Below are 14,306 nucleotides of genomic sequence, written 5' to 3'. Positions count from 1 at the left end.
ATGATTGGTATCGGAGGAATCGATATTTCAGTATCGATCCGCACATCACTAATATCTGGGCTCCAGAACATGGAGGAGACAGGAATCCAACATTTTCTACCTCCGAGAGTGGCTGGTCACTCAATGCAATGTACTCGATAATTGCCTGTGTTATTTTCACAGCACGTGGATTGTCTCTGGACATTTTCTCTCGTCTTGCAAGAGTTTGCTGCAGCGTGGGTTGTGTTGGTTTAGAAGCGTGGGTAAACTTTTTGTACTCCTTGTCGTGTTGGGATTTCTAGGTGCTTGATTAAATTGCTTGTGTTAAATGCGCTACCTTTGGAGCCTCCTCTGGACAATTTCGCTGAGCACAATTTGCAGTCCGCCTTTGTTTTGTCGTCTTCATTCATTTGAAATAGTTCCACACGGCTGACATGTCTCGCCTCGCCTTCTCCCCGGCTCTGAGGTAGTGATGGGTCGTTCACGAACGAAATGGCTCTTAGAGCCGGATCCTTATCGCGAGCCGTGGGGTTTTTTTTTCTTTCTCTCACCCTCTCTCTCGCACTTTTTTTCTGCTTCACTCCGCACGCGAGCCTTGTGCTTGCGCTGGAAAGAGGGGGGAGGGGCGGTAGTTACACTCAGTAGCACAGGAACAGAGCGGGAGGGAGAGAGAGAGAAAGAGAGCCAGGGACAACAACGTCACATTAGAAAGGTATAGTAATGATCCACAGCTATTTTCAGTTGCGGATGATAAAGGATACAGAAAGTTTATTCATGCAGGCCCATATGACAGAGAATGTGTATGTTCTTTTTGTTTTCATATTTTAATTTATATTTAATTGTGTTGTGGTTTACAGTGTTTTGTGTTGTTTCACTTTAAATTTGTTTAAAAGGAAAAAGCTGAAAATTTCAATAGTTAAAAGTTGAAATGTGAATAGTTGGTTTTTGTATTATATGATTTATTTATTACATTTTATGTGGGGTGAATAAATAAAAGTATATTTACGGTGGCCCCTAGAGACAAAGCACGTACAAACTCCAAAACACGTCCGAACTCTGAAGCACGTACAAACTCCAAAACACGTAAAAACTCAGAAGCACGTAAAAACTCCAAAACACGTACAGAAGACAACAGAAGTGCTCCAGGATGCTAGGCGCAGTGTTGAGCTTTTGTTACCTAGTGGCTACACAAGCCAGCAAGTACCAACGACCGGATTTGGTGTGTGTTAGTAACAGGTAAATGAACTTTTTTTTTTTGAATTATTTGAATATATATGAGTGCTTGTGTATAAATACACAAACAATACACATATGCTTTCAATTGTGTAATTTAAGTGATCTAGGTAGCTCTGTTTTGGAGGTTCAGTTAACGCTAGAAATGTGTTTTGGAGTTTGTACGTGCTTTGTCTCTAGGGGCCACCGCATATATTTATATATAAACATATATAAATAAAACCACTTTTTTTTTACATTAGTAATTCCTTTTGTGCATAAATTTATACTGTTGTTAATAATAAATTAATTAAAGCAACAAAACAACCTAAAGAGCCGGCTCTTTTTAGTGAGCCGAGCCGAAAGAGCCGGTTCTCTAAAAAGAGCCGGAAATTCCATCACTACTGAGCTGCAGCCGGGCCTGGGGGCGGGCACTCGGCGCCTGCGATTAACCCCTTACACGCTGCTCAAACATAGACATTTCTCAGACCATGGTATCGGTCCCCGGTATCGGGGGACTTTTAACGAGTACGAGTACTTTAGAAAATGTGGTATCGAGGCCGATACCAGATACCGGTATCGGTGCATCCCTATCTACGTTAGAGACCTGTTTTAATTTGGATAAGTCCCTCTGAGAGTAAAGGCAATCTCCAGCAGGTCTGAGCTAAGGAAACAAAGTACACTAATGTAGTTATAACGTAATGAGTCGTTATAGATATATACGTAATTATACGTTATATTGAGCAGGCTACTGCGCACGCTAAACTGTGACTATCACCAGGCAATCTGGGGGTGTTTCCTAAATCACTAGCAGGCGTGAAACTTCTGACAGAGTGAACAGGATCTATGCAGGTAAACTCCAGATTGACACGAGCTGATCGGTGGAGTCATGGGGAAAATATTGGCTTGTGATCTATGTTACAGAAATGGTAAATGGCCTGTATTTATATAGCGCTTTACTAGTCCCTAAGGACCCCAAAGCGCTTTACATATCCAGTCATCCACCCATTCACGCACACATTCACACACTGGCAGAGAGAGGTACAACACCAGATGGAAGGCATTTTATTTACACACTAAACTAATCTGATATCCCATTTTCAGCAAATGAAATGAAACACAAAACACAAAATGTATTTTTATTTCACTTTATTTTATTTATTTATTTTGGTGTGGCGCTGTTTCTTAACTTAAAATGTCCTGTTGTAATTGGACATTTTAACTTAAGAAACGGTGCTAAACCAAGCCCCCCCCCCCCACTTCCCTCAAGGTGTATTATTGCAAGGTCAAGACCATGCAGTAATACACAGAAACTCCAACCCCCTACGAGCAAGCACTTTGGCGACAGTGGGAAGGAAAAACCCCCTTTTACAAGGGGGAAACCTCCAGCAGAACCAGGCTCAGGAATGGGGTGGCCATCTGCCTCGGCCAGTTGGGGATGAGGGAAGGAAGGCAGGAGAAAAAGAGTGGTTATTTTAACCACTCTTCTTTTTTTTTTTTTTACCAATTTAAATTGTTCCATCTCATCTAAACTTAGTTTTAAAACCACTCTGGTTTTAAAACTAAGTTTAGATGAGATGGACCAATTTAAATAAATATTTTAAGCTATTTTAAGACAAGCACAATAGCACACATTTTTCTCATTTGCACTCATTTAGTGTGCAAATGAGAAAATCCTAGAGATGACACTTCCTCTCTTCAGCTTGGCATGTTTTTTGAAAGTCTTGACAATTATTTCGTCAACTGTTGGGTTGCTTAACTTCATGAACTGTCCTGGAGAATGCCACATTTCATGGAGATCATTGTATACTGTCAAGCTGAGTTCTTCAATGTTCTCTAAGGAGATTTTATAATTTTTGGACAAAATTTTGTTCCAGATCTTTTGGCTAAGCCTCTGTACAATGAAGTCAGTTGTTCCTGAATGCCATGTCGTCGTCTCATTTAGTTCGGCCATACTGTGTATTACCAGATCTCTAGTGAATTTTTCCACAAGTTCCCAGTACTCGTCCCGGTTTTTAGATACACTGAGTACTCTTTTTGGTAATCCCAGCAGGTGTTTGGTGAAGATTGGAACAGTAATGTTATCAAGCTGTTCCCTCAGACTAAAAATCAAATATTTTTCCTTGCATTTGTGTGTTTTGCAAAGATCCTTTAAAATGGCCTTGTGGATATTTTTTAGGCTTTTTGGAGATAGATCCAAATGTTTGTCATTAATTTCTGGCCACATTTTCTCAAGCAAGCGATCACCAATGCAGTCAGGAGTGAGGCGCTCTGTGAAGAGCTTGTGTTTAGAGGCGACGTTGTCTATGGCCTCTGAAACCACCATCTGAATAACTTTGTTGACACACAACTTTTCCTCGCTCAGAGAATCAGATAGTGGACTGATCTGAGAAGAAGTTAAAGACTCACTGTCACTGAGGAATCCCTGAAATCTGGGGGTTGCCTCATCTTTCAGTCCTCGACTTTCTGTTTCATCTCTGTAGCTTGAGTTGTCTACAGATATGCAGCCTACAACTAGTTGAGCCTCCAATCCCTGGTCTTCTACAGAGCTTTCACCTAGAGAATCAGATAGCGGACTGATACTAGAAAAAGTTAAAGACTCAGTGTCACTGTCCAGCTCAGGTACTTCTAGCTTCACAGGCTTTTCCAGGGGACAAGATTTTGTTTTGTCAAAGTCTTTTGTATCAGCTGTGAAGTTTTTCTTCATACAGCTCTTTTTTGGCTTTGCTGTGTCTGTTGTTTCGAGTTGTGTGTTTGAATTACCCACAGATATGCAGTCTAGGGCTGCTTGAGCCTCCAGTCCTGGAGTTTCTAAGTTTTCATTATCACCATGGTCATCTACAGAGCTTTCATTCAGGATGCTGTCCTTTGCTCCTGTATCCTCTGTTTTCTTGGGGCAGTCTGCGCCCATGGACTGAAGACAGACCTCAGAGGTCTGCATGGAGGTTGGATCGCCATTCTTTGTGGGTTCCCTAGTTGATCTCACTAACATTTTACAAAACTTCAGCATGTCTGTTAACAAAGTGGAAAGCAGATGAAAGTCACAGTACTCTGGTTTGAACGGTACCAGAGATTGCCACTGTGGTACAATTGTACCAAAAAAGTGGTTGATGAGTAACTCCCAAGTTTCCACTGAGGTGTAAGTGAGTGGAGTAGTCATGTTGAAGTCTGTACTTTTTAAACTCTGAATTGGAGAAGTGGGATTCATTTGATGTGTGGTTGGAGTTGTGCTAGACATGTGTGCGCTTTGTAAACTAAATGCGTTTAAATTATATTCGCTGCTCTGATGCATAAACGCTTTGTGAACTGAGCTTTACTGGGATTGTGGAGGGGTATTTAAGGACTTCGCATGCCAGAAGCCACGCCCACATCGAAGAACGCTTTGATAGATCAAAGCAGCCAGCCAGTTTGACGTCACACGCAGTTCTTGGTCCGAAGAAAACTGTTTAAAGTTAAAATAAAAATCATTTTAAATTAGCTTTAAAGTAAGTATTAACTCTCATATGGCTCATTTATCAATAACAAAGAACCTTAAACGTGTTTTTAGGTTAATAGCGATAAAATATCAATAAGCACTCCAAGGTGAAGAAATACAGACAGGCTTTGAATGCTGCCTGGTTTTCATTGTCGCTAATAAAACTTAACTTCAGCTAACGACAGGAGCGAGAACAACCTGGAAAGCCTTAAGATAGATAAAATAAATATAACTTTGATAAGAACTAAAGTATTTTTGTTGTTATTTCGTTATTGTATTTTGTGGCGTGGTGGCGGGGAAAGAGCTCAGGTCTTTTAACTAAGATGTACTAGCAAAAGGGAACGTGAGACGAGCTGATTGGCGGAGTCGTTAAAATATCTGAGTTGGGGATGCAATATCTGGAACATTGAAAGTAGAATATCTAAACAAATCTAAACTGAAACACCGGTTATACTTATTTATCTGTCGTGTTTTGTCACCACCGGTTTGGACACATTACTCTAATCTGATATTCCATTCTCAGCAAATGAAATGAAACACAATTTCAATTTTTATTTTATTTTTTGGTGTGGCACTGTTTCTGAAGTTAAAATGTCCAGTTGTAATTGGGGATTTTAAATGAAACATGAAACACATATTCACATGAAAATATCTGGTAGTATTCTGCTCCTCTGTGCTAATAAGCCCTCGTGAACAGCCAGTTGGAGCGCGACACACGGCAGACTTGGGAGCCCTGCGTCATTCATGGCTTTAATCATGTTTTTGGCATTGTCACGAAGCACAACACGTACAGATGTTTTATGTATACCCCATGTCTGGAGCATTTCCTCAAACACATGCGCTATAGCCTGGCTGGTGTGCGAGCCGCGGAATTGTTTGGCATGTAATATGGCTCGTTGCGGCGTGAAACTCGTCTATCCACTGGGAGGTTAGGCTAATTAGCGACACGGGGCTAACACTGCTTGTCCAAGTATCCGTGGTGAAACTAAACGCAGAGGAGGCTTGCAGTAGGCTGTGGATATGTTTTTTCACGGACTCGTGTAGTTTAGGCAGCTCCGTGTCAGTCATGTAGTGGCGGCTTGGGACATCATATCTGGTAGTGATGTGCGATACCACTGATTTCCTTTCCGATCCGATACCAAGTAATATTCAGGGTGGTATCTATGTAATGTTATTATTATTATTACTCTTATAATAATGTTACTATTAGTATTATATTGTTATTATTTGTAATTATAAAATTATTTTGAAAATGTATGTAATATTTTACGCAAAGAATTTTTTTTTATCGTCATCATCATCGCGCATTTCCTAGATTTTTTCAGTAAGTTACCTGTTTCCATGGCAACTTTGGTGTTGAGACTTTTGGTTGCTTAGCAAAGTCAGGTCTCCCGAGAAAGATTGTTCAGTGTAGTCTTACTTACCTCTAAAACGCACGCTTATATTTCGCCGGGGGCCCGTAGTACAATCAAATATGAGCGAGGTAAGTGGCCGTCAGAGTGTGATGAACGTAGAAAGCTCTAGCACGGTCAGAAATGTTAGCAAGCTGCCAAAAGAATGTATGCTAACGATAGTAGTGGCGTTTACACGCTCGAAAATGTAGTGAACAAGGGTTTTAAGTTGCTGTCTTCATGCAGGAATGCAAGGTTAAGATCCCCGTTAGAGATTCCACACTCAAACCTACACAGGTAATTTGGAGTTTCCTTGTTTAGGTTAAATGTTATTTTAGTTTACTAAAGCAGAGCTCTGATAAAGTTACATTGGGCTGCGCCCTCATTCACAAGGGGTCGCCAGAGCGGGGAGTTGTACGTGTTTGATTTGGTAGATCTTTTTTACACGAAAGCCAGGCCTAAACCCTTTTTGAAAAATGACCCTGACGAAATAAAGGGGAAAAAGAGGGGGTGCGGGGTCTTGATATTCAAACTAAACTGTAAAGATCCAATCCAATCTAAAAATCAATTAAAACTGAACTGTATGAAAAACCAAAAGACCGAAAATTTCCTTTGGAATTTAAACGACGTGAGAAACCACTACTGAAATGTGCAAAATAACTGTTTTTGTCTTTTTGTCATATTTTTCTGATACAGGTTGCACACACGGGCAAAACACATTTTTGTCATTGAAAGTATTGCAGTAATTTGTCCCGGACTACCAATGGTGGAAGATCCTGTATCAGATCAGATCCTGTTGTGTCTCTTTGTAGGAAAATGGGGGGTATCAGCTGAATTTGATCTGTTGCTTTCATTTGAAACTATACAATCAGAAGATTATATACACTTATCATGGGCTTAAATATCAAATACCAAATGGTAATTTGGGGGGTTTTAATGAATTATTTGAACTTTTCTTTTTCCAGGCTGGAATGATTGTACAGCCTATGTTATTAAAGAACTTAAAAATGAAAATCATTTAGGATTTTCTGTATTCCAGACACAGGGTCAGAAAGTATACAGACACACTTTAACATAAACAGTTGTACATAAGTTCAAATTATGCTGATGTGTCACCACTTTCCCAAGGTGTGGAAAAAGACCCAAATAGTCATCCTCAGGACAGGAAATCTAAAGTTTTATGTTCAGACAAGACAAAGTGTTAGCTATTTAGTCACAATGGCAAGTATATATTTGGAGTGAAACTTTCAAACTTAAGCCCTGTGTACCAGCTGTCGAGCATGGTGTTCGTAGCGTCATGCTTTGGGGCTGTTTTGCTGCCAGTGGTACTGGTACGTTATTCAAAGTGAGTGAAATAAGGAGGACTACCTCCAAATTCTTCAGCTCAAAACAACAGCTAGACATTTGAAACACAATGAGCCTTTCCAAAAGGACAATGATCCTAAACACACACACACACACACACACACACACACACACACACACACACACACAAAAACATTGTTCAAAGAAATTATTAAAAGCTTAAAAATCTCATGACATTCATTCCAGTGATGAGTGTATGTAAACTTCTGACCTTAACTCTATGTATGTAGCAGCTAATGACCGACGGAAAGACCTGAAAACAGCATAACTGTGAAAACATCCTCTTAAAGATGTTGAAAATTTTTTATTTGATATTGTCTTGATTATAAATCAGTATTGGTACAGGTGCTAAGTTATATATGTTTATTGGTTAAAATTTGATCCAGCACTGATTACTGATATTTTCCTGACTAGGCAGAGAAAACATCAACCGTGGTCAGCTCTGCTGTTAGGAATTGTGAAACTGCCCACCAGCTGGACACAGCAGACACCAGTTACTCGCGCACAGATGAAGATGATGAGGAACTGACAAAGATGAAGCAGTGTAAGCTGTTTTCATAAAGGGTGTATTTGTATAACATGTTTGTAGCCTAAATGTTGCTGATACACGAGTGTGAATGTAATGAACTTTTGAAAAGCAAGCATGGTCATCTCATTTCAGTTTTATATTTAACAAGCGCTGTTTTATAAATGAGATAACTGCACCTGTCAGCGTAAACCCCATGAGGCAAGTGGGCATACATGATGAAGATTGTAACAAACAGCTTGATTGTTAAAATAGCATTAAAGGTGTGTTTCATGTTCCCACTCAGTATGTAGAGACCTAAGTCAGAAGCTGAGGACCACACAGCTACTCGTTACCATCAGTGGTGGACGACCTGTTATAAGTCTCAGGCCACCACCAGAACTGGTCAACTTCTCATGCGGCATCCGCTGGCCAATAGAGTGTGAGGTCATCAGCGACATTATCCATCACATAGGTAATGCTTCATTTCAATAAAACTTTGATGTCACTGGGTTTTTTTAGTGGTAAGAACAAAAACCATACCAACAATATGTTGAACAGAAATTTGGCATTCCCTTGTTTAAAATGAGTGTATTTTCTAGAGTGGGACCCACCAGATCCAGAGCCCTTCTATCAGTGCACAGGATATGAGAGGACACCCATGCCAGTCGGAGAGGAGAGGGGGAAGGTGGTATTCTGCATTGACCATGGTAACTCTTAACCGTCATCACTGGGATTTATGTTTGCACTTCCAGGTTATTTCATATGTACTTTAAGTTATATACTGTATACGGTCACTATTCTCTGAAAAAAAACAATGCAAATTCAGTGCATCTTAAAGCTTTAAGTAAATTTAGTGTTTCTTTTTTTTTCTTGTTCTTCTGACTCTTTAAAGCCGCTAAGCGCCCATATTTCACCTACTCTCGTATTGGAGGAAGCAGAGAACCCATTAAGCGAGCCACTTTTTATGATGTCAGTCAGTCAGAGCTGACTCTCAAGTTTGAGTCACGGTTTGAGAGTGGGAACCTTCAGAAGGCCGTCCAAGTGTGAGTCTGCAGGTTTATTGTTCTTTTCAGTTGTATATTTTCACTTTTGGAGTAATGTTAGGTTCAGTTTGGATTTCTGCTCATATTTTCTTGCCTGTTCAGGGGTGCCTATGACTATGAGCTGACCCTGCGCACAGACATGTACACAACAAAGCACACGCAGTGGTTTTACTTCAGGGTCAGGAACACAAAAGCTGGCGTCACCTACCGCTTCACTATCGTTAACTTGATGAAGAGGAGCAGTCTGTATTCACAGGGTATGAAACCACTCCTCTACTCTGAGAGGGATGCTGAAGAGAATGGTGTTGGATGGCAACGCGCAGGTTCAAATGTCAAATACTACCAGAACTGCAGTCAGGTAAGTGGCATCTGGATTAAGTTTAACTATGATACCTTATTTCCCAGAACCAATCACTTTCTCCCTTTGACCATAGCTGAGAATTAAATATATGAACATAGTGTAGAGGTAATCTGTCAAAGATTAAAACCTGAATTGAAAGTCTGACTGTAGACAGGATTGTTTTTAAAAGTATATTTTCTCTGTGTCATTTAGAATACAAAGGACAACAACAGTGATGGCATCACCCTTTACTCACTCTCCTGGACTCTCCAGTTCCCTTATGATTCAGACACCTGCTACCTGGCCCACTGCTACCCCTACACATATTCACGCCTGCAGCGCTACCTTAGCCGTATTACTTCCAACCCTACAGTTAGGTCATACTGCAAAGTACGGGTCCTGTGCCAAAGTCTTGCTGGAAACGCTGTGTATGTGATAACAGTAACACCCCAGGACTCTAACAGAATGGACGACAAGACCAAGAAGGCTGTGGTGGTGACAGCCAGGGTGCACCCAGGAGAATCCAATGCATCCTGGATGATGGAGGGATTCCTGAACTTTCTTCTCGGTGACTCAGATGATGCTCAGCTTCTCAGGGACACTTTTGTTTTTAAGGTGCCTGTTGTCTCTATTCTGGCTTAATATGTTAATCCGTACTGAAATACATTGCAAATTTGTTTGTTTGTTTTTTGTTTATTAAAGAAGATAACAATCAATTTAATATAATACACGTATTTTTTTATAATACACTTTTTTTTTAAACGTATTGTTACAGATCGCTGTTTTTTTCTAGTTTTAATTATGGCAATTAAGCTCATTTTTGTTTGCTCCTCTTTGGTGCTGCAGGTGGTCCCAATGTTGAACCCAGATGGTGTCGTGGTGGGTAACTACCGCTGCTCTCTTGCAGGCAGGGACCTCAACAGAAACTACAGGACACTGCTCAGAGATTCCTTTCCTTCCGTGTGGCACACCCGAAACATGGTGGAAAAGTGAGACTTGATAAAAAAGCTAAAAAAATCATTTTAGACTGTGTTTAGAGTTGCTTCATCAAGCTCAAGCTATTTCTCCTTTGAAGTGCCTCAGGCTTTCCAATACGTTTTAGATATGTTGATTACCAAACAGCCTGTGCATGCACAATTTTTTTATTGTTTTTTCTTTTTTTTGATTGTGAATGTTGACCGAATTTGTTTCTTAATTGAAATCTCTGCCACACCGCATTTTCCTCAGATTACTGGCCGAAAGAGATGTAGTTCTTTACTGTGATTTTCATGGTCACAGCCGAAAAAACAATGTCTTCATGTATGGCTGCAAAAACAAAGGTGACTCTACACTGAAACTTCACGAGAGAGTCTTTCCACTAATGATGAGCAAGAATGCTAGCAATAAGGTAAAGTGTATTTTGCCTGAGGGCTTCCAAGCAGTGTTGCTGACTTTTAAGATTAAAGTTCTACATTTTTTTACTGTTGTTGTATGGGCCTTGCCTTACCCACCTGTTTGTCACTCACCAGTATTTAAACTTCAAGTTTACTACCTATCAAACTCTTGATATTTCATATACACTGTTCTTTTCTTAGTTCTCCTTTAACAGCTCTAAATTCCGGGTGCAGAAGAGCAAAGAGGGCACAGGACGAATCGTCATGTGGAGACTTGGCATCAAAAACAGCTACACCATGGAGGCCACCTTTGGAGGCGCCACTCTGGGTGAGTAAAAAGATGTGCATGTGTTTTGAAAGCTTGCACATATCAAGTAAGAAGATTTATAATTTGCTGAACTCTTAGGCGACAGGAGAGGAACACATTTTACTACTCAAGACTTGAAGTCCCTGGGTTTTCACCTGTGTGACACCCTCTTGGACTATTGTGACCCTGATCCAATAAAGGTGAGAGATTAAGCAAATATAAAAACATATTCTATAGTAAGCTCCAACTTAGTCTAGTTGCTATTGTCTGACCGTTAATAATAATCCTGGATACTTGTGTTTTGATATAGTGACTGTATACGTATGCAATCATTTTAATTTTGTCTGTGCTTTTTATTTGAGATCACTTACTGCCTGGCAGAATTGGCATTGCTGCAAAAGGAGTTCAGAGAAAGACTGGGCAAAGATTTGGGAAACAGCTCTGACCTCGAAACCAGGTCATATAAAATGTATTTTTATCCATACTAACCACACTTGGGCAATGTGAGATTGGGAGAATATTTTCTGAATTAGCCTGAATGTAAACATTTTTCTTTTGCTCTCACAGCACAAGTGGCTCAGATAGTTCAGATTCAGAAGGACTCCCACTTCATTTGCTGAACCAGCCAGAAACATATACAGAGGTAAACTGACTACACTAATACACCGAAGCCTCCAGCACCTTATTGCTTTACTTTTAAGGACTGTTTGACTGTAGTAATCAGTTTTAAGTCATATGTTCTGTTAGTTTACAACATGCTTCTGTTTTCTGTCACAGCAAACTCCAGTGACGAAAAAAAAGAAACACTTCAGGAGTCGTAAAGAGAGGAACAGACGACGACCAAACAGAGTAAAGAACAAAACACAGCAAAAGGTCCTGAAAAGCAGCAGGAAAAGTCTGTAATCAGGCAGATCTTAAATAAAAGTAGAAGTTGGTGATTCTGAAGTTCACCTTGACTTTTGTGTGATTTTAACCATTATCAACTCAAAATATTTCATTTTTTCTGGTCTTGCTTTTTACAGACTGGCATTTCTGCAGATTCTTTGAACCATTTCATGGTTTTATGCACTGTAGAGGGAGAAATATGCAATTGTTTTTAAACAATTCTTTAATTTTTACATGGCAATTCTGTGCTCATCTTTGGAGTTCATGGATTCTGCTTTTATACCAAAATCATGATTACAGTCACCCATTGACATCACCTATCTCATTTCACATCATTATTTAATTATTGCAATTATTGTAACGTTATTAGCCCACATTTACCCTTATCCCAACTTGTTTTAAAAATGTGATGCAGGCCTGAAATGCAGGACTGGATGTATATTAACAAATGAAATGATCAAACAAAAGAGGAAATATCTTGGGTTCATATAGTCTGAAATAAAAGTCAAAGTCAATTTAAGATTTGAATTTTCATTATTTATATTGTAAATACAGTCAGAAAAAGTCTCCTGACATAAGTGTTTTATGTACTAGAAATGTCACATGGGCCAAATATGAAATCTGAAAACCTGCAGCCAAATCAGATATTTAGTTATAGCTCTGATCATCACACATCCAAAAATTATTTCCTATTAATTACAGGCTATTGGACAGTTTTAGGGTCAAAATTGGGTCAAAAGAATAATAGTAAGTAAATTTTAATCCCCATTATTTTGTTTCTTTACTCCAGTTTCTTTTAAAACTCTAACTATTTCATTAAAATCTTAAGCCAAATTGCAAAACCCTCATTAAAAGTTCTTTTGGATATCAAAGGAAATTTCAATAGAAAATTCTGTTTGATTTTGGAACCAGTCCCAAAGGATATTGTCCAGTAAAAGTGCATCTTATTCTGTTTAGTTTAAAATTCAAACGATTCCAACACTTTGGGAATCACTGCTGTAAACAATACTGATGATCTTCGCAGGAGTCTGACGTGCCCCCTGACAAAACGATCAAAGAGAGCGTCCAAAAGAGGCCCGCTGAACGCCACAGAAAGAAACCTCACGTATGAAACAGCATCCAAACGTGTTTGCGGTCTTCACAGTAATACCAGCTACACTACAATATTGAGGCTGGTAAACAGATGAAGACATTTACTGATCCTTACTGTTTCCTCCTTTGTTAAGGTAAACAGCCTGATGAGAAAAGGTCCTACAATCACTCACCATGGTGAGGTCAGTCAGGTGAGGCTGTGGCAGGGCTGCGAGCATGTAAAGGTGATCATATGAAGGTCATTTATTTGAAGCATCAACCATAAACCTGCTTTAGTAAGCACTAATAATTCACAGAGTGAGAATTTGCAGATGTCTTGCAATACCTGGAGCAGAACATAATCTTTAATTTCAAATTTGTCAATCAGGAAAACTCAGATCTACGTCACAGTCCAGAACCATGCCCACTTGACAGCAAATACACCGGTGCTTCACCCCACAAAGGTAAGGTTTATTTTGGAGATTCAGTCTGCAGGTAAAGGTCAAACTATTTCCAAACTAATGTGGAGCGCTTGCTTGACTTACTTTACAGGTGATCCGGACATGGAGACAGGACAGCCGGGACACTCCTCTCCCCCGCTGAACCTCAGGGCTCTCATTCCACCGTCATCAAAAATCATAAAGTCCAGCCAGCATCAACATCACTGCCACCGCCAGTCTTTTACCCCCTACAAATTCTACAAAGGTTTGTCTGTCTGTACACTTCTTTCAGGTGGAACTGAATTATATTGTTACTAATTTTAAAAAGTCAGTGAATTCAAGTTTGTATGAAATTGTCGCTCCTCTGTAGTGAAACTTGTCTTCCCCTTTCAGGGCTGCCACCTTTGCTTACATCAGCCCACGGGTAAATCTCACAATCTTATTATATCTTTATCATTAAACAGAACTAAAGATTGAGAAACGTTGTATCTCTTTTGTGACAGATCTCCCAAATTCACCTATGTGAATATGTCTCCAGAAATTATTCCAAGAAGGCATCTACTGACAAGTTTCAACACCAACAAATTCAGTGGCCAGCACATTTTTAGAGACAGGTCTTCATGGCTTTCACATTACGTTGATGCAAAAGGGACCTCACGCACAGAAATGACCGAGACCAAATGGTATAAAAGGGAAGAAGACAATTCCTCAGAAGGTTGGGTTGCACATTTGTTATATTAATAATGACTAGTCAGTTTGTAGTTAGTTATTGTTGTGATAAATTTTCATGAAATAGCTCCATCACTGTTACTTACTTTACTTTGACTTTATTCAGTGGATTCATCAGTGTTCAGACATGATGTTCAGAACCTGAAAGCTCATACTCGTGACACCTCCCTGAAGGAACCTGATTCATG

General features: G+C 39.7%; 1 protein-coding gene across 1 annotated transcript; it reads left to right on the top strand.

The window, feature by feature from the left end:
- The first annotated feature begins 6,140 nt into the window (after positions 1-6,140).
- On the top strand, positions 6,141-13,817 carry agbl2 (AGBL carboxypeptidase 2). Its single transcript, XM_063480411.1, has 20 exons — positions 6,141-6,194; positions 6,304-6,354; positions 7,837-7,966; positions 8,235-8,402; positions 8,530-8,637; positions 8,823-8,973; positions 9,076-9,331; positions 9,527-9,928; positions 10,160-10,302; positions 10,541-10,700; positions 10,888-11,014; positions 11,093-11,193; positions 11,356-11,450; positions 11,561-11,636; positions 11,771-11,866; positions 12,903-12,983; positions 13,105-13,161; positions 13,338-13,413; positions 13,502-13,654; positions 13,783-13,817. Exons 1-20 carry the CDS (start codon positions 6,141-6,143, stop codon positions 13,815-13,817), a joined length of 2,520 nt encoding a protein of 839 aa, XP_063336481.1.
- Positions 13,818-14,306: the final 489 nt, after the last annotated feature.

Source organism: Pelmatolapia mariae, linkage group LG7 (assembly GCF_036321145.2).
Source record: "Pelmatolapia mariae isolate MD_Pm_ZW linkage group LG7, Pm_UMD_F_2, whole genome shotgun sequence".
Classification (NCBI taxonomy): Eukaryota; Metazoa; Chordata; class Actinopteri; order Cichliformes; family Cichlidae; genus Pelmatolapia; species Pelmatolapia mariae.
This window is presented reverse-complemented; position numbering and strand designations above follow the sequence as displayed.

What these genes read in the sequence shown, in the direction of transcription:
- agbl2 (XM_063480411.1), top strand. Translation starts at nt 6,141, where the DNA reads ATGAGCGAGGTAAGTGGCCGTCAGAGTGTGATGAACGTAGAAAGCTCT. An exon ending in GCAAGAATGCTAGCAATAAG is followed by an intron (nt 10,701 to 10,887) that starts GTAAAGTGTATT and finishes TTCTTTTCTTAG; the next exon opens with TTCTCCTTTAACAGCTCTAA. An exon ending in GTGACCCTGATCCAATAAAG is followed by an intron (nt 11,194 to 11,355) that starts GTGAGAGATTAA and finishes TTTTTATTTGAG; the next exon opens with ATCACTTACTGCCTGGCAGA.